Source organism: Bombina bombina, chromosome 6 (genome assembly GCF_027579735.1).
Source record: "Bombina bombina isolate aBomBom1 chromosome 6, aBomBom1.pri, whole genome shotgun sequence".
Taxonomy (NCBI): domain Eukaryota; kingdom Metazoa; phylum Chordata; class Amphibia; order Anura; family Bombinatoridae; genus Bombina; species Bombina bombina.
In genome coordinates this window covers 154,000,474-154,021,440 of record NC_069504.1, presented here as the reverse complement: position 1 = coordinate 154,021,440, position 20,967 = coordinate 154,000,474, and the positions used below count along the sequence as shown (strand labels likewise).

General features: G+C 39.2%; 1 protein-coding gene across 2 annotated transcripts in view; it reads left to right on the top strand.

Moving 5' to 3' along the window:
* PLXNB2 (plexin B2) overlaps positions 1-20,967 on the top strand; it is a gene marked incomplete in the record, with an annotated part of 627,297 nt that overhangs the window by 460,917 nt on the left and 145,413 nt on the right. For both annotated transcript variants that reach the window (XM_053716644.1, XM_053716645.1), the window contains 2 exon segments: positions 11,955-12,056; positions 13,535-13,624. In XM_053716644.1, the coding sequence (XP_053572619.1) occupies positions 11,955-12,056; positions 13,535-13,624 (192 nt within the window).

The window sequence follows — 20,967 nt, the reverse complement described above, 5'->3', positions numbered from 1 at the left end:
CAGTTTCTACTTTTTAAATATGCGGCAGCTGGTTCGCTTATGCAGACGTGCTCCACATAGCCGAAAAAGCTGTGAATTCAGCTTCATAAATCTAATCCTATGGATTTTGATGCGGGTCTCAGCATATTTGGATCATGGTACAAAGGAGTACCTAACATAATAAGTGTGTAGTGTATTGCAGAAATTATTATTTGATTTACAGGGGAATAAATTCTACTGCAGCTAAAATATGGTGTTTTAACTTTTTAACTGTATTGTGTATTAGAAAGTTTATCACTTAAATAGACATAAAACCCAATATTTTTCTTTCATGATTCAGATAGAGCATGCATTTTTAAACAACTTTCCAATTTACTTCTATTATTTAATTTGCTTCAGTCTCTTAAAATCCTCTATTGAAAAGCATATCTAAATAGGTTCAGTAGCTGCTGATTGGTAGCTACACATCGATGCCTGGTGTGATTGGCTAACTCGTGCATTGCTATTTCTTCAGCAAAGAATATCTGAAGAATTAAGCAAATTAGATAACAGAAGTAAATTGTAATGTTGTTTAAAATTGTATTCTCTATGTGAATCATAAGAGAAAACTTTTGGGTTTCATGTCCCTTTAACCAGCCAAGAAGGTGTCCTATGCAGGAAGGCACCCTAGGCAGTTGCCTACATTTGCCTAATGGAAAATCTGCCACTAACCAGACATCTTATAAAGTTTATACAGGCAGAATATACTGAGTGTGCTCTGCAATCTTAATAACACCTTGCGAGATTCACCAGTAAAGTAATTTATGTGCCAGTCAGCCAAAGATACCATAGGCACAGGATACACTTAGCAATGCAATGAACAATGCGGATTTGTAATATACACACATTCTTACTTGTAATGAAAACACTGTTTATGAAAATAAAACTGGAAGCTGCAAATGGTGGAAAATGAACTGTTTAAAAATATACATCACTGAAATGCTGTTACACATCTGGTTATGACACCAAAGCTAGAACTAAATGTAACTTTCTAAGCAAGGGTCAGTGGCACCACATGGTTTTCTTATTAGTTTTGTACATTGTTAATTCACTCTCTTTGGGTTATTCTGCAGTGATTTTCCAGAAATCAGGCATTTAGTTTACATTTTAATCTTTTCTTGTAACGCGACATCTGGTAATTGGTATGGGCTTATGAGTCAGTCTATAAAGTGTGTGCACAGGGATAAAGAATTGGTTATTGGATAGTCTGGTATCATGTGTCTGTACTGGGCAATGTGGTGCACATTATTTTTTGTTATATGCTAATCGAATTGAAACTTGAATCCTATGTTTTGCTGTATTGAAATGTTATATTTTAGCAGCTTTGGTTCCAGTTCTTTATTTTTACATTGCTGCATCTAAAATAATGTATTTTCTTTCCTATGGCATGGAGAGTCCACAAAACATTCTAATTACTAGTGGGATATTCACTCCTGGCCAGCAGGAGAAGGCAAAGAGCACCCCAGCAAAGCTGTTAAGTATCACTTCCTATAACCCCCAGTCATTCTCTTTGCCTCTGTCAAGGGAGGATGTGTGAAGATATTTAATCCTTTTATGGGTACTTTTCCCTGCAAGCAAGGATTTGGGGTTATGCTGTGTCCATGTCAATCTCTTTAGTAAGAGTAATGGTGGCTTTTAGCAGTTAGTAGTATGGCGAGGTGGTCTTTGCTTAAAACTTCTAACAACAATGCTACCCTTTGTAGAAAGCCAGGGTTGTTTACTCTGTTCTTTCTTTGTCTATGGGTCCCTGACAGCTGTGGAGACATTTGTCACAATTTAGAAAGAATGCTCTGCCTATCTGCAACATCCACAGGTAAGTGCTTTCCCCTCGAGGTTAGAAAGTACCAGTACTCCAAGGGTTAATCTTTCTGTGGATTTTTTATTTTCAGGGTTAGCTCTGATTGCACAGATCCTAAGATCGTTTTTAGGTATTGTTACTTTGCTTGGGTCACTGCACATATTTGGGATTATAAGGCTGTTTGCGCTTTATCAGAATTTATTTGGGGTATTGTTTACTTTATTTAGTGCTTTTTGGTCAAATGGTTAATTTGCAAGCCAGTAATTTTTGTCTTTTAAATTTCGCAGCGTTTTTATATTGGCGCGGTTTTTATTTTCTTAGTGCGGTCAGGTGACCGGTTTTATTCCGCACTTCCACTTTTTGTTACGGTTCAGTGCGGAGTTTGGAGAGATGGTTGTGGATGTTTTCACTGTTGCTCCTGCTTGTATCTGATAAAACGGTCCTGTATTTGACGAATGCTAGTGGGATCCGTCCTAAGGAGTGGTAAGCCCTCAGCAGTGCTAAAGGTATTTTGGTGCCGTTTCATATTTAAACCATATTTTTTATTGTTTTTTTCTGGTGGCTTCCAATTACCGATCAGTTATGGATTCTAATGTGTTATAGACTCTAATGATAAGGATGGGTCTTTTGAGAAATGATTGTTTTGCTTAGAGGCAAAAGTTTTTCCTCCTGAGCAATTTTGTTCCACTTGTTTAAATATGACTTTATTATATAAAGATAAAATAGTTCTTTCTGAGCATTCTGTCTCTCAGGATAGTGCTGTCCCAGCTATGCCTCAGCCTTCCTTGGTACAGGAGGGTCACTAAATGTCCTAAGTTTCACATGCAGTGCCCAGCGGTTCCTCTCATCAACCTCCTGGGGGGGGTTTATTTACCTAGGGATTTCGCTACGCCTATTACTTCTGCTGTTTCAGCAGCTTTGTCAGCTTTTCCAAAGGTTGCTGGTAAGCACAAGAGGAAATCTAAAAATGTTGATGTTAAGGGTTCTGACTCCGCTAAAGCTGCATTAGTCAGTTTGTCTCAGTTATCTGATGAGGATAATTCCTCAGTGGCTTCTGAGGGAGAATTGTCAGATTCTGATTCTGTAGTAACCAATTCTATAGATTCAGAAGAGATTAATTTCAGATTTAAGTTAGAACACCTCCGTGTTCTTTTAAAGGAGGTTCTTGCTACTTTGGAAGAATCAGATTAATCTGTCACAGAGAATCCAAAGTGGTCTAGTAAACTTAATAGGGTATATGATGAACCCTCGTTTGTGAAAGTGTTTCCAGTTCCAGACCGTATAGCAAATATCATTACTCAGGAATGGGATAAACCAGGGATTCCTTTTCCCTGTCCCCTGTTTTTAAAAAGATATTTCCTGTTGCTGACTCTATTCATGACTCATGGCACACAGTACCTAGGGTAGAGGGAGCTATCTCTACTCTTGCCAAGAAAACTACTATTCCTATTGAGGATAGTTGTTCTTTCAAGGATACCATGGATAAGAAGCTTGAGGCTTTTTTGAAGAAAATGTACATTCATCAGGGATTACAGTGGCAGCCTGTTGCTAGTATTGCTACAGTTGCAGGGGCAGCATCTTATTGCTGTGATGATTTATCTAATCTTATCTTAGGAGAAACCACTTTAGAGGAGATCCAAGACAGGATCAACGCTCTTAAGCTTTCCAATACTTTTATTTGTGAAGCCAATATGCAAGTTATTAGGTTGGATGCTAAGATTTCTGGTTTTACTGTTTTAGCTTGCAGGGCTCTGTGGTTAAAATCTTGGTCTGCAGATGTCTCATCCAAGTCCAAGCTTGTATCTTTGCCTTACAAGGGTAAAACCTAGTTTTGTCCAGGTCTGGCTGAAATAATTTCAGAAATCACAGGTGGAAAGGGTTATTTTCTACCTCAGGATAAAAAGAATAGGCCTAAGGGTTGCCAAAATTCAAATTTTCGTTCCTTTCGTAACTTTAAGGGACAAAAGTCTTCCTCCTCCTCTTCCAAGTCGGAACAATCCAAATCATCTTGGAGGTCCAGTCAGCCTTGGAATAAAGGAAAATAAGCCAAGAAGCCTTCCGCTGATTTTAAATCAGCATGAAGGGTCTGCCCCTGATCCTGTGTTGGATCAAGTAGCAGGCTCTCTTTTTTTCTGGCAGGCTTGGAAATGCGATGTTCCGGATATTTGGGCCATAGAGACTGTTTCCCACAGTTAAAGAATAGGATTCAAATTTTGTCCTCCTAGAGGCAGGTTCCTTCTGTCAAGGTTATCTGTGAACCAGATAAAGAGAGAGGCCTTCTTAAACTGCGTAGAGGACCTATCTTCCCTGGGAGTAATTGTTCCATTTCCTCTAGAGGAACAGGGTCTAGGATTCTATTCAAATCTTTTTGTTGTTCCCAAAGAGGAGGGCACTGGGGTCTATAGTCTCTAAACCAATTCCTCAGGGTCCCGTCCTTCAAAATGGATACCATCCGTTCCATTATTCCTTTTGTACAGGGCGGTCAGTTCATGACGACCATAGATTTGGAGGACACGTGTCTTCATGTTCCCATTCACAGGGATCATTACCAGTATCTGAGGTTTGCCTTACTGGTCAAACATTTTCATTTTTTTGCTCTTCATTTAGGCCTTGCTACAGCTCCCAGAATTTTCACAAAGGTTCTGGGGGCTCTTCTGGCAGTGGTCAGGTTCCAGGGCATTGCTGGGGCACCTTATCTGGACGACATTTTAGTTCAGGAGGCATCTTTTCATCTTGTAAAATCTTATTCAGAGATGTTGTCTATTCTACGTTCCTACGGTTGGAAAGTGAATCTGGGAAAGCGTTCCCTTGTTCCAAATACAAGGGTGTGTTTCTTAGGAACAATTATAGATTCCCTGTCCATGAAGATTTTTCTGACGGACGTCAGAAAATCCAAACTTCATGCTTCTTGTCTTTCTCTCCAGTCTGCTTTTCGTCCATCTGTGGCTAAATTCATGGAGGTGATTGGTCTGATGGTTGCCTCCATGGACATCATTCCTTTTGCTCGGTTCCATCTAAGACCCCTGCAACTATGCATGCTCAGTCAATGGAACGGGGATCACTCAGATCTCTCGCAGAGGATAAATCTTGACTATCCAACAAGAGTCTCTCTCTCATGGTGGATTTCACAGGATCATCTGTCTCCGGCACATGCTTCCTGAGGCCTTCCTGGGTGATTGTGATCACGGACACCAGCTTGTTGGGCTGGGGGGCAGTTTGGGGTTCCTTAAAGGCACAGGGTTTGTGGACTCTGGAGGAGTCATCTCTTCCAATAAACATCTTGGAATTTTTTTAAGCTTTGTTAGCTTGGCCTCATCTAGCTTTGCTCCGCTTTATCAGATTCCAGTCGGACAACATCACCTTCGGTGGCTTACATCAATCACCAGGGAGGAACTTGGAGTGCCTTGGCAATGAAGGAGGTGTCTTGAATTCTCCAGTGGGCGGAGTCTCACGATTGCCATTTCTTTGCCATCCACATGTCCAGGGGTGGACAACTGTGGCAGATTTTTTGAGTAGACAGGCCTTTCATCCCGGGAGTGGGCTCTCCATCCGGGGATTTTCTTAAATATAACCCTCAGGTGGGGGTTCCAGAGTTGGATCTGATGGCGCCTCGTCAAAACGCCAAGCTTCCAAATTACGGTTCAAGGTCAAGAGATCCTCAAGCTGTTCTAATAGACGCTCTGGCTGTTCCTTGGAACTTCAATCTAGCATACCTGTTTCCTCCGTTTGCTCCGTTTGCTATCCTTCCACAAGTAATTGCTCGCATCAAGCAGGAGAGAGCTTCTGTGTTTCTAATAGCTCCTGCATGTCCTTGCAGGATCTGGTTCACAATGTCATCTCTTCCGCCTTGGAGGTTTCCTTTCAGGAAGGACCTTCTACTTCAGGGTCCTTTTCTTCATCCAAATCTGGTTTCTCTGAAGCTGACTGCTTGGAGATTGAACGTCTAGGTTTGGCCAGACGTGACTTCTCTGAGAAAGTCATAGATACTATGCTTCAGGCTCGTAAACCGGTTACAGAATTTACCATAGGGTAAGGTGTAAATACCTTCATTGGTGTGATTCAAATGGTTTTTCTTGGAGCAAAGTAAGGGTTCCATGAATTTTGGCTTTTCTTCAGGAGGGTTTAGAGAAAGGTTTGTCAGTCAGTACTTTGAAAAGTCAGGTTTCTGCACTGTCCTTTTGCATAAATGTCTGGCAGTTCTGCCAGATTTTCAGTCTTTTGTTCAGGCTTTGGTCAGAATCAGGCCCATGTTTAAACCTGTTGCTTCTCCTTGGAGCCTTAACCTTGTTCTTAGAGTTTTGCAGCAGGCTCCGTTTGAGCCAATGCATTCTGTTAATATTAAATTATTATCTTGGAAGGTTTTGTTTCTTCTTGCTATTTCTTCTGCTCGCAGAGTTTCTGAACTTTTGGCTCTGCAGTATGATTCCCCTTATCTTATTTTTCATGCTGATAAGGCGGTCCTCCATACTAAGCTGGGGTTTCTCCCTAAGGTAGTGTCGGATTGCAATATTAATCAGGAAATTGTTGTTCCTTCTTTTTGTCCTAATCCTTCTTCCCAGAAGAACGTCTTTTGCATAACTTGGGTGTTGTGCGTGCTCCTAAATTCTACCTTCAAGCAACTAAAGTTTTTCGACAGATTTCTGCCCTGTTTGTTGTTTCCTCTGGTAAACGTAGGGGTCAGAAGGCCACTTCTACTACCCTTTCTCTCTGGTTGAGAATTGTTATCCGGTTAGCTTATGAGACAGCTGGACAACAGCCTCCTGAGAGAATTACGGCTCATTCCACTAGAACCGTTTCTTTTTCCTGGGCTTCAAAAATGAATCTTCAGTGGAGCAAATTTGCAAGGTGGCCACTTGGTCCTCCATTCATACTTTTTCCAAACTCTACAAATTTGATACTTTTGCCTCGGCTGAGGCTTCTTTTGGAAGAAAGGTTCTTCAAGCTGTGGTGCCTTCTGTTTAGGTTTGCCTGGCTTGTTCTCCCTCCCTTTCATTCTGTGACCTCTAGCTTGGGTATTGGTTCCCACTAGTAATTGGAATGTTTCGTGGACTCTCCATGCCAAAAGAAAGAAAACAAAATTTATGCTTACCTGATAAAATGTATTTATTTCCGGGAATAGAGTCCACGACCCGCCATTTTTTTGCATCAGGCGGTAGTTTTTCTTTATAAACCTCAGGCACCTCTATGTGTTATCTTCTTTTTCCATTTTCTTTCGGCCAAATGACTGGGGGTTATGGGTAAGGGAAGCGATACTTAACAGCTTTGCTGGGGTGCTCTTTGCCTCCTCCTGCTGGCCTGGAGTGAATATCCCACTAGTAATTAGAATGTGTTGTGGACTCTCCATGCCCGGAAATAAATTTATCAGGTAAGCATACATTTTGTTTTATTTCACTGTTTAGTCATTTTACACCCCTGTGCAAAAACTATTTTAGCTTTATATTTACAGCTTTTAAACATCAATATTAGTGGTTTGTGTTTTTGTTGTTAGAAGGTACCTACACAGATCATACTTTTATATTTTTTTTGTTAATAACTTTAGTTTGCAGAAATAATTTAGGGTAATTTTCTATGGCACAAATCGTAAACAACACCATTTAAGTCACTTAATTTATAACATGCATTTTTTGGTTTATCTTCACAAAACACAAAAATGTAGGATTTTTTTTTTGTCTCCTTGCACCATCTTGCAGTTTATGAAAAAATAATAATCTGGAGCTAACATATATAACTATATACATATAGGATAAGTGTTGCATGACTTTCTAGGTTATTTAGGGCCTGAGATATCGCCCGCTGAAGCTGCCCCTCCCAGCACAATGCTAAAGAAAATAAAGGACCTGTTATTTCTTCCTTATTGTTTGACTGATGATCACACAAGATCACTTTTATTGTTAGAGGGTACCTTTCTTCCACTATACTAAAGAGGAATATGACATAACAGGCCTTTTTGTTGGTGTTCTTTTTGTTTTGTTTTTTATAGGGATGATACTATGCTAAAACATTATATAATAAATTAATATTTTTTTTGTTTTGTTTTTTTTATGCTGGTGGAGATGTCTCACTTTACCAGGAGATGTATCTGGTGAGCTGTCCTGATCAGCAAGTGAGCAATTTAGACTTAAAGGGACATAATACTCATATGCTAAATCACTTGAAAGTGATGCAGCATAACTGTAAAAAGCTGACAAGAAAATATCACCTGAGCATCTCTGTGAAAAAGAAAGATATTTTACCTCACTATTTCTTCAGCTCACCAAAGCAAGTGCTGTGTAAACAGTTATACTTCAGCTGCCGTCCAGCTGCAAGTTGAAGAAAAAAAAAACAGCATTAGCAGTGCTGAGGTAATGCTTTGCCTTTGCTGTGAAATAAAACTTACTTAAACTGAATAGGAAAATAACATGGCTGTGTCTGCACATGCCAGATACACACTCCCAAGCTTGTCCTGGGACAAGTATCCTGACTGGCTGCTTAAAGTCTCATTACAGTGGGGTGTGGATACTTAGGAAATGTGAGGTAAAATGTCTTCCTTTTTTACATAGAGATGTTCAGGTGATATTTTCTAGTCAGCTTTTTACAGCTATGCTGCATCAGTTTCAAGTACATATATATATATATATATACACATCTTACTTATATTACTGATCATAAATATGTGTTTTTTTTATTAAAAAATAATAATTTACAAACTACCTTATGACGTTTCCCCCATCTAATCCTTAGCCACCCCCCACAGAAAAACAGTTTATGAATTTAATTTTGTATGGAGTGGTACAGCCCCTGAGAAGCCTGCCACACCTGCACCTTTTATCAGCCTATTCAGTGCTGGCTACAGACATACCACATATCTGGAACTCAAAAATATGAGCATATACGATCTTAAAACTCTAATAGCATAAATAAAACGTCCCCTTTAATTCCTTTTCAATATTTATTATAATATTGTTTCCATATCAGTCAAATTTAACAGATAATGTTGCTTAATATAAACCTATTTTTTGTTACGTTTTGCTTGTTTATCTGAAGGGGTTTTTCGGTTAGTACTAATATGATACTATGAAGTAAGCAGTGAATCACAGAGCTATACTCCGTACAAGATTCATTGTTTCCATTCTGTGCATGTGTGTGTGCGCCAGTGAGGGAAGGATATGTCTACTCAGTGATGCCAGGCAGGCATCCATATTCATTAAAAATCATGCGTACAAAACAATGGCGCTGTCAGCAGCTATGTAATTGGCAGACCTGTCCACTGAAGAAAACCTTGAAAAAAGAAAAAAAACAGTGCAGCCACAGGGTATGAAAGAGGGTGAAGGGAGGATTCAAAGGTAAATTTTTGGGTGTTAATATTGCAGTTAAAGCTATAGCAGGGATTATTAATATCTGTTAAAATTACTATCCTTTTAGGTGTAAGCCGTGCACTTAAATTACTTTTCTGCATTTTTGAATATCAGTTTAAATGGCTTTAACTTAAAGGGACAGTGGACACCAATTTTCATATAACAGCATGTAATAGACACTACTATAAAGAAGAATATGCCCAGATGCTGATCTAAAAATCCAGTATAAAACCTTTTAAAAAAACTTACTTAGAAGCTCCTAGTTTAGCACTGTTGATGAGGTTAGACTGGGACACCCAGTGAAAGGGACTGGGAAATAAGGAAGAGCAGACACTCTCCGTCTCTGCATATGAAAAGACCCATTTGCCCAGGGATGGGGAACCTTGGCACTCCTGATGTTTCATAACTAATTACCCATGATGCTTAGGCACTCTGAAGTCCAGTCCAAGCATTATGGGAAATGTAGTTCGGAAACTTCTGGATGGCCAAGGTACCCCATCCCTGCATTAGACAAACAGGAGCTAGCTTAAATCTGTAGACATCGGTATACATCTAAAACTTGGAGGCTTGGTTAGGAGTCTGAAAATTAGCACAATGTTATTTATAAATAAGCAAAACTATACATTGTTACAAAAACACTCCCGGATAGGCTATATAAATGGATCTACAAAGCATTTATGCAAAGACAAATCTAGTGTAAAATGTCCCTTGGAATTAAAATCAAAACATTTATATCATGCGTATGAAAGAACCCTATTAGAACAGATGAAATATATTTAAATGCATTTTCCATGAAAGTTTTAATTTAATGCCATGGTGCCAAAAAATGACTTCAAACATTATGGGTTGGATTATGGGTTATTTTGGGTGTGGCTTCACTCAAAGAATAATGCACATTGTGGTATTACAAGTAGATAGTTAAAGGGACATAAATCCCCCCAAAAAATATTCTTTCACAAATCTGATAGAACATACAATTTAAAATAACTTTCCAATTTACTTCGATCATCACATTTTCTTGTTATCCTTTGTTGAAAAACAGGAAGGTAAGTTCAGGAGTGTGCACGTGTCTGCAGCCCTATATGGCAGCAGTTTTTCAACAATCTTATACAAAAGCAGGAACACTAGATGGCAGCTCTATTTCCTGTTATGTGGTACTGCAGACATATCTAGATATGATTATTATTATTATCAGGTATTTGTATAGCGCCAACAGATTCCACAGTGCTAATCTCTCTTCAACTAGATATCTCTTCAACAAATAACACGAAAACAAAGCAAATTTGATAGATGTGAATTTGAAACTTTTTAAAATTTGTATTTTCTATCTTAATCATGCAAACAGGTGTATAATATGTATTAATACTTTCCCCTTCTGGTGAACCGCAGCCGTCCCACAGTCTCTCCCAAGGTCTGTGTGAATATGTCAGGTGTGCTAGCTGGAGGCGCTGGTTCAGCTTGTATCAGTCGTTGGTATCTTCCTTTCCTTTCCTTCCTCGGTTGTATAAGTCTAGGTGCAAAATAGTGGTGCTGAAATATCAGACAATACACCATACAAAGGTGAATATCTACTCACAGTGTATATTGCAGGTTACCGGCTCCTTCCCAATATGAAAAGACAATATCACAGATTCAGTAAAAAAGTTTGTCTTTATTTGCCTCAATGCAAAAGCGTTTCAACGGTCCCAGCCATTTTTCTCAAGAGCAATAAAAGTGCTTTACAAACCAAAGCATGCTTTGGTTTGTAAAGCACTTTTATTGCTCTTGAGAAAGAAGGCTGGGACCGTTGAAACGCTTTTGCGTTGAGCCATATAAAGACAAACTTTTTTACTGAATCTGTGATATTGTCTTTTCATATTGGGAAGGAGCCGGTAACCTGCAATATACACTGTGAGTAGATATTCACCTTTGTATGGTGTATTGTCTGATATTTCAGCACCACTATTTTGCACCTAGACTTATACAACCGAGGAAGGAAAGGAAAGGAAGATACCAACGACTGATACAAGCTGAACCAACGTCTATCTGAATCATGAAAGAAAAATTTGAGGTTTCAGCCACGTTAAAGGGACATGAAACCCACATTTTTTCTTTCATGTTTCCGTTAGAACATACAATTTTAAACAACTTTCCAATTTTCTTCTATTATCTAATTTGCTTTATTCTTATGGTACCTTTTGTTGAAAAGCATATCTAGATAGACTCGAGCTTGGAGCTAGCCTCTGTTTGGGGGCTGAATTTGTATGTTCATTTTCATTGGCTTTACAAATGTGTGCAGCTAACTCCCAAGAGTACATTGCTGCTTCTTCAATAGAAGATAACAAGAGAATGAAGCAAAATTGATAACAGAAGTAAATTGGAAAGTTGTTTAAAATTGTATATTCTATCTGTATCAGGAAAGAAAAATGTTAGGTTTCATGTCCCTTTAAGTTTTAAACTTGTGCGCAATTTAAAAGCACTGAATATTACAGCAGTATTTTTTGAACACATGAAGAATTTCTTGTGCACCATTGGCTTATCGCTCGAGCTATATCCTACAAGAATTTCACTGCTCCCCCACAGTAGTCTATTATGTGTGGTATTTAGCACACCCTGCTGGCTGACATGCAGACGCACACACTAGACTTATATGTATGATATTTATTGTTGGGTATAAATGTCCCAATATCATTTGCTTATTTCATTTATATATTGTGTGATGTCTAACACTTCTTTACAACTGCTTTTTCCTCCTAATTACTACAGAGACCGTTATATTTTTTTTTTTTGTCGCTATTGACCATAAGATAAACAATATATTTCAGGAAGAAGACTGTCCACAGTTTTTTCAGCCTGATCCATCTATTATTCCCATGGATCGTAAGACTACAATAACATTTCAAGGAAAAAATCTTGATATCTATAAGGTAAATATTTATTTTTATTTATTAGTTATTTTTATTACAAATTGAAATAATCTTTTAGGAAATGGGTCAAAGGCAAATAAAAAAAAAAGATAAATATAATTTAGATATACAGACCAACCTGTTAACTTTAGTACTAAGTATTCATTCTTGTTTATTTTTGTTATGTAGTGAAGCTTAATTTTATCAAGCTTTGTATTGACCATAACCTCTTCTAGTTGAATCCTAATGGATTGTAATGTACTACACTGGTATTCGGTGTGCATACTTCCTATGTTAATCACACGCATTTGCTAATAACCGTTCATTTGATACTCTAACACTGCCCCCTCTCAAAGATTTTAACACATTTTTGAACTCTCCTTTCTCACCAGTTATAAGGGCTCCCAATATCACATGGTCGCTATGCAAGCCAATCATAATTTTTAGGTTTAATAAGTATATTTATTTAGATACATTTTGATCATTTCTGCTGTTTGTTAGATATAGCAAAACAATGTTAAGGGTGTATTGATATTGCTCAATAACAGAGAGAGACATGTACATCCAGTTTTTTGAATTATCTTAATGGGACATTAAACTCTAAATAAATGCTAAATAGAATGATCCATTCAGAGAAAAGAATAGTCTGAGGATAACATAAAGATGTATTTTTTAAAGTTTCATTAGTTGTGTAAATATTGACAAAATAAGTGTAAAGTTTTAGTGTCTATAAAACAATGGGAGCTGCCATGTTGTAACTTAGGTTACCTTCTCTGCTGTGGCCGATTAGGGACCATTATAAATAGGTCACTAGAGTGTGCATCAGTGTTCTGCACTTCTATTTCTAATAAAAACTGAAAATTTCACAATTTCAGAATGGAATTACAGGAAAGGGGGACAAAATAAATAATCAAAGTATATTGTAGAGGTTTTTTATATACAGTTTATCATTTTAAATTACCTTCTCAAAGTGTTTAATGTCCCTTTATGATAGACAATATAATTAATTCAACAAGCAATACAAACTACAGTTTTAAAATCCTTGTTTATACACATTAGAGATGGGTATTATTTCCTATAACCAATTTAATTAAAACAAATCCATCATAAATCATGTTTAACCCCAAGTCATTCCCTCTCTAAGCTATAAAGTACTTTATTAAACAAATGCAATAGAATACTTCACCAAATAATAAGGATGCACTTTTTTACTGCATGTGAATAAAACTTCAGAGATTCTGTATAAAAATATAGTTCTTTGCCGTTTCATTAAAAAACCCATAAGGTCATTAAAATTATGTTAATATCGGTATTTCAGCTTGAAAACTTTATTAAAAATGTATTTCTTCTCCATTTTGTCCATAAAAAGCCATTGTATTCTTTGGTACATTATCTCTGTTTCTTGAGTAAATGGTTCTTACAATGGGCTGCTAAGTTTTATTTCTGTGTCTTCATTTAGCTGACTGAATTGTTAATGCTTCTGAATTTCTTCAATACAGGATCTAACTTTTACAGCAGGAAATGATGAACGTGGCTTTAACACCGCCGTTATGGAAAATAGCGGCAGTTTCTCAATTCATGTCCCAGAGGTACAGTTTACTGTCAGTTTTAACTTCTAATAATTTGGACTTGGAAATTAATTAATCTTGTACCGACTATTACAAGTGAAAGATAAATTTCTACATTATGTTTAATTATTTGTTATATGTGTGTGTGTATATATACAATGTATATATATATATATATATATATATATATATATATATATATATGGAGAGAGAGAGAGAGAGATGTGACACCTTATTTGAAAGAGGACATGATTCATTCTCTGAGGGCCTGAATGTCTCACTAGGTTGAAGGTAATCACTATAAAATGACTAAATACAGTGATTACCAGTGGAGAAAAAAAAGTGCCTGAAGTATGGTTAAAAGGGTAGCTATAACAAAGGCCCAATCACAAGGATGCCTAATTTAAAAGGTTCTCCTATCAAATAAAGGGTCGCTTTTCTATTAGTATGCAGGTGATCACCATTAAAAATGATGATTCAAATGTAAAACAAAGTTTTTCCCTTTTTTTTGAAAGAGGGGTGACAAGCCCATATAATTTGCAAGTGATCACCAAAGTAATAGAATTCAAATGCCCTATCTATGTACTAGGGAGGTACACCCTTGATAAATAACACACTGAATGAGACATTTATTTTTTTTAGAAGTAGAGTAAGTTATGTATTAAGTCATATTTTTAACTTATTTTTTATTTTATATTTGACATATGTAAAGGCTTTTTTTTGTTTTTTTGTTGTTTTTGTTTTTTCCATAACATATCTCTGTAGAGAAGTTTGCAGCTTTCTTAAAGTGATAGTAAATCCTAGTGTTTCTGAAACACTGGGATTTACCAGTGCAACACATAAAGGGGACTTTCATGCTGAAAGTTCCTTTATTTGTCTGAAGCGTTCGCCACACTGAGCTCCTCAGGCAGCCCACGGCAGAACGCTGTTTTATCACTGAGGTGATGTTTCCACCTCTTAACCATTAGCCGTGCGGGCCAGCTTGCATTATGCCGGATAGCTAGCACGCTATTGGCTAAGATCACATCAGTGATTAATAGCGTAATGCTGTGGGCAGCCTGAGGCGCTCAGCACGGTGAACGCTGCAGACAAATAAAGGAACTTACAGTCCCCTGTATTTGTTGCACTGGTAAATCCTAGTGTTTCACAAACACTAGGATTTACTATCACTTTAAACTGGAAGAGAGTGCGTGAACAAATAAACCCCGACAAATGTTATGCTGACACATTTTTACTTGCCATGCTTTAGGTGTAACTGAAAACATTGTCGTGCCATGATCATTTGTTTTATTTCCCCCATTTAATACGTTGGTATAAGGTATGCTTCCTATTTAAGATATTTTTTGCTGCATTTTTTGTTAGGATATGAGCATGGTCTTTTTCTGTCCTTATAATGAAAATTCTCGTATTCATCTATGAATGTTTGGAATGTGTTCTAGGTCAGAGACACGCTCTAATTTTTTGTCTCCAGTTCCCCTTTTCATCTGCATTTAAAGCTCGTTTTTTAATTAATGCCTGAGCTGTTTCATTGTATTGTATACAAATACTTTGCTTAGTTGCCAAGTATCTTCTTCTAGGATGGACATTCCTTTATTTCAGCTCTAAAAAAAATGTATCTGCTTTCTGGCTTTTTTATATTGCACAGTGAATTCTGTTGACTGCTAGTGCGTCTTTTATAATCCCCAAATGGCCCATTGGTGAACCATCTCAAAATTGGCACTTTAATCAATAATTCTGTACGCCTAAGTATGTGACAAATTATATAAATTTAAGTCCCAGATTCTATAGATAGGACTATTCTATGCAGTAGAATTGCGTAACTAACAAGTGCATAATAAAAAGACAATGCTTTAACACCTGCTCTGCATTTCAAATAAGCAGTAGATTTTTTTTCTGACAAATTAATTTTTGCTCCCATCTTCCGGCCCCCTGTATCATGTGACAGACATCAGCTAATCACAGACTAGTAGACATGCTCAGTAGGATCTTGATTCCCAGAAAGTGTATACAGGCATACCTCGAATATGTTGCGGCTTCGGTTCCAGACCACCGCAATAAAGTGAATATGGCAATAAAGTGAGTCACACTCATTTTTTTGTTCCCAGTGCATATAAAAGTTATATTTACACTAAACTGTAGTCTATTAAGTGTGCAATAGCATCATATCAAAAAAAAAAAAACAAATGTACACACCTTAATTAAAAATACTTTATTGCTAAAAAAATGCCAACCATTATCTGAGCCTTCAGTGAGTAATAATCTTTTTGCTGGTGGTGTGTTTATATTGGTGTATATTTATATGTATTTGTGTGTATGTATGTGTTTATATCTGTATATATGCTGAAAAATGGCACCAATAGACTTGCTTGACACAGGGTTTCCACAAACCTTCAATTTGTAAAAAGAGCAATATCTCTGAAGCGCAATAAAATGAGGTATGCCTGTATATAACACAATTGTGCAAAATTTGATAATGTAAGTAAATTGGAAAGTGTCTTAAAAAGTTTATTTTGACTTGAGTGTCCCTTTGAACATTAAGTGGCTTATAAGTATCAGTGTATATCAAAGAATGTCCTATTTTATGTTGAAGACTTGTAGCAACATTATAGGTTGCTACAGGCATATATACTGTAGCTGACGGTACATTTTTATGTATACATTTTAATAATAACATTTTAAAGGGGATGTTAGAAAATATATACTGCACTTTCAATACAGAGCTTATTGATGCAGTGTTTGTTTTTATAAATATCCTGATACAAGATTTTCAATATTTGGCATTTGTTATTAGTGTAAACGTGCTACACAGAAAGGTGGGTTTACATAGTGTTGCACTTTTACACAAATAAAACTGGCAATGAAAATAGCCAAATGCCCTCCATATTCGGCTTTCGTTACAGAAAGTAGACACGTTTTGCCCATGCCTAATACTTTAGATAATATTTCCTTCTTAATATGAGAGTCCACAGCATCATTCCTTACTGTTGAGAATACTGAACCTGGCTACCAGGAGGAGGCAAAGACACCCCAGCCAAAGGCTTAAATACTCCCCCCCTACTTCCCTCATATCCCACTCATTCTTTGCCTTTTGTCAGAGGTGGTTGGCAGAGAAGTGTCAGACGATACGGAGTAGTTCTTATGAAGGGTATCTTCCCTTCGAAATGAGACTGGAGTTTTAAGTAGTATTGTCAGTCTCTCATTGAGAGCATTGACGAAAGATAGAGTCTGGAGATGCAGGGAGAGTCTTTCTGCAAATCCATTTAGACTCGTATTAACCGCTCCTAAGCAATCAGTGTTGATAAGTTTCACTGCCTGCTTCCATTACTCAAGTCCATGTCAGGAGCGATGCTACAAGACTGTCAAACTTGAGAGGCTGTGTTTCTGTTCCACGGCATAGATTCCGGTAAGATCGTTTCATTTTTTATACACATATGACAACGCAAGAAGACAGGGTCACAGTGTGGCTCCTTTTATCTGTATGGAATCATGGGTTAATATCTCCGGAGGGGGATTATTGAACAGGGGGGATTAATCACATAATTTATTTTATTATGATTATGCTGCGACATGTGTGAGATGAGGCTCAGGCTGATGTTGGAACATACAGGTTTTCACTTTTGTTTTTGTAAGCTGCGCTGGCTGAAAGGGCTTGGTGCTTTTTGTCCTATAGCAGGGGCGGTCCTGCATTATGCACCATGTGACCGGGTGTGGTCACACTGTTTCCTCTTTCCTGACCGTGCGGTTTATCAGAGAAGAAGTGATTTCTCTGTTTTGGCCAGGGTCATAGGAGGTGGTGAGTGCACGAGCCATTGGGGGTATAAAGGTGCAGTTTTTATCTCATTACTCAATAGTCTGCTTTATAAGCGCAAGCTATGGAAGATTTTGATGCGTTAGAGGGTACTCCCTCTTTACACAAGTCTAATACCAATACACATGCAGCTTCCCGTAGCACTCCTAATCCTCCATCTGGAAGTGGCCCTTTTACCACCAGGCTTTACTGAGCAGTTACAAACGGCAGTATCTGCTGCCTTTAGTGCTTTACCTCGCCCTGCTAAGCGCAAGCGAAAGGTCATATATTGCTATCCTTCCCAGGGGTCATCTACTAGCTTATTGGATTTATCTAATACAAGATTATCCGCTGATGAAGACGCCTCTGATACTTCAGAGGATGCTCTTTCTGGGTCGGAATCTGCTGCCTCTAAGCCTCCAGTTGCGGAGGAACCAGACTTTAGATTTAGGATTGAATATTACGCTTTCTGCTAAAATAAATTTTGGCTACTTTAGAGGTCCAAGAGCCTAAATTTCCTAAGGAACCTTTGATTCCTAAATTAGATAGGGTCTACGAGGACAGGGTTGTACCACAGACTTTCCCGGTTCCTGTACAGATGGCAAACATTATTAAGAATGAATGGGAAAGAATTAGTTCTTCATTTTCCCCTTCTTCCTTTAAAAAATTATTCCCAGTTCCGGACTCTCAATTGGAGTTGTGGGGTTCCATCCCCAAGGCGGATGGCGTTATCTCCACGCTTGCTAAGCATACTACTATCCTGCTTAAAGATAGTTAATCGTTTAAAGAGCCCATGGAAGAATGTAGAAACTCTGTTAAGAAAGATGTTTCAACATATGGGATATTTATTTCAACCGGCAGCGGCTGTTGCTGCGGTTGCTGGAGTGGCTACCTACTGGTGCAACTCCTTATCTGAGTTGATCGAGGTGGAGGGTCCCCTCGACGTAATTCAGGAAAGAATTAAGGCTTTAAGGGTGTCTAATTCTTTTATTTGTGATGCAAATATGCAGATTATTCCCCTGAATGCTAAGGCTTCAGGTTTTTCTGTTCAGCACTCTGGCTGAGGTCCTGGTCTGCGGACATGACTTCTTTCCCTCCCATTTAAGGGAAAGATTCTATTTGCTCCAGGTCTGGAATCGATTATCTCCACGGTTACGGGAGGCAAGGGTGCCTTATTACTGCAGGATAAGAAGAACAAACCTAAAGGACAAGGTCCTAATTTTCGTTCCTTTTGTTCGGATAAATCCCAACGTCAGCAGCCCTCCGCAAAGCCAGAGCAATCCAAGGGGACTTTGAAGCCGGTTCAGCCCTGGAATAAGTCCAAGCAAAACAAGAAGCCTGCCGAGACAAAGTCGGCATGAAGGGACGGCCCCCGATCCGGCTATGGATCTTGAAGAGGGCAGGCTATGACTCTTTTTGGACGCTCTGTTTGGGGACATGCAAGACCCGTGGGTCCTGGAGGTAATTGCTTAGGGATACAGGATAGGTTTCCACCCAGGGGCAGATTCCTCTTGTCGCACCTGTCTTTAAGGCTAGAAAAACGAGAAGCCTTTCTGGGGTGCAGGAGGGATCTCTCATCACTGGGAGTCATTGTACCAGTATCTCTTGCAGAAAGAGGTTTTTTTTGGTCCCAAAGAAGGAGGGAACTTTCTGCCCGATTCTGGACCTTAAGTGCTTAAACAAATTCCTAGCTGTCCCCTCGTTCAAGATGGAGACAATAAGGTCCATCCTTCCCTTAGTTCAGGAAGGACAGTTCATGACCACAATAGATCTGAAGGATGCTTACCTTCACGTTCCAATACACAGGGAACACTTCAAGTTCCTAAGGTTTGCGTTCCTGGACCAGCACTTCCAGTTTATTGCACTTCTGTTTGGTCTAGCTACTGCTCCAAGAGTTTTTACGAAGGTTCTAGGGGCTCTGCTTGCAGTGGCCAGAACCAGAGGTATAACAGTAGCTCCATACTTGGACTATATTCTAGTTCAAGCACCATCTTGTCGTCTGGCAGACGACCATTCGAAAGCTCTTCTATTTCTTCTTCAATCTTATGGATGGAAGATAAACTTATAGAACAGTTCTCTTGTTCCCAGTACCAGGGTGGAATTCCTGGGTACTATAATAGACTCCATATCCATGAGGATATTCCTTACAGACCAGAGACGTTACAAACTAACTTACGCTTGTCTTGCCCTCCAGACCTCCTTAAGGCCCTCTGTGGCTCGGTGTATGGAGGTGATTGGTCTCATGGTGTTCAACATGGACATCATTCCTTTTGCCAGATTCCATCTCAGACCTCTGTGCATGCTGAGACAGTGGAACGACGATCGTTCGAATCTGTCTCAACAGATTTCTTTGGACAACCGGTCAAGAGAATCGATCTCTTGGTGGCTCTGTCCAGATCATCTTGAGACCATCCCGGGAGATTGTGACTACGGACGCAAGTCTATCAGGATGGGGAGCTGTTTGGGGTGCCAGGAAGGCACAGGGCCTGTGGAATCGAGAGCAATCTCTCCTCCCGATTAACATTTTGGAGCTTCAAGCGATCTTCAATGCTCTGAAGGCTTGGCCTCTTGGGTTCATCCCAGTTTATCAGATTCCAATCAGACAACATAACCTCGGTGGCTTACATCAACCATCAGGGGGGAATGAGGAGCTCCCTAGCAATGAGGGAAGTATCTTGGATTCTGGAATAGGCAGAGGCCCACAACTGCTCGCTGTCAGCGATCTACATTCCGGGTGTGGACAACTGGGAAGCAGATTTCCTCCGCAGACAATCCTTTCATACAGGGAAATGGTCTCTCCATCCCAAGTTGTTTGCGGAGATTTGCGACAGATGGGGGACGCCGGAGATAGATCTCATGGCGTCTTGGCTCAGTTCCAAGCTACCCAGATATGGGTCACGATCCAGTGATCCTTATACGGAGCTAACAGATGCATTAGCAGTGCCTTGGAGGTTCAACCTAATTTACATTTTTCCACCATTACCACTTCTCCCTCGTGTAGTGGCCCGCATCAAGCAGGAGCAAGCATCAGTGGTACTGATTGCTCCATCGTGGCCGCAAAGTATGTGGTTCGCGGACCTGGTGGTGATGTCCTCATCTCCTCCATGGAGGTTACCTTGTCACAGGGATCTGCTGGACCAAGGTCCCTTTGTTCATCAAAATCTAAATTCTCTGAGGCTGACTGCGTGGAGATTGAACGCTTAGTCTTAGCCAAGAGAGGTTTCTCTGAGAGGGTTATTGACACTCTCATTCAGGCTCGTAAGCCTGTTACTCGTCGCATCTACCATAAGGTGTGTAGAGCTTACTTGTACTGGTGTGAAGAGCGTGGTTTCGCCTGGCATAAGGTCAAGGCTGCCAGGATTCTTTCCTTTCTCCAGGAGGGTCTGGTGAAGGGACTTTCTGCCAGTTCGCTGAGGGGACAGATTTCGGCCCTTTCTGTTTTGCTGCACAAGAGTCTCGCAGAGCTCTCTGACATGCAATCCTTCTTCATTAAGGCTCTGATCAGTATCAGACCTGTGATCAGGATCAGACCTGTGTTTAAATCTAACGCTCCTCCTTGGAGTTTGAATCTTGTTCT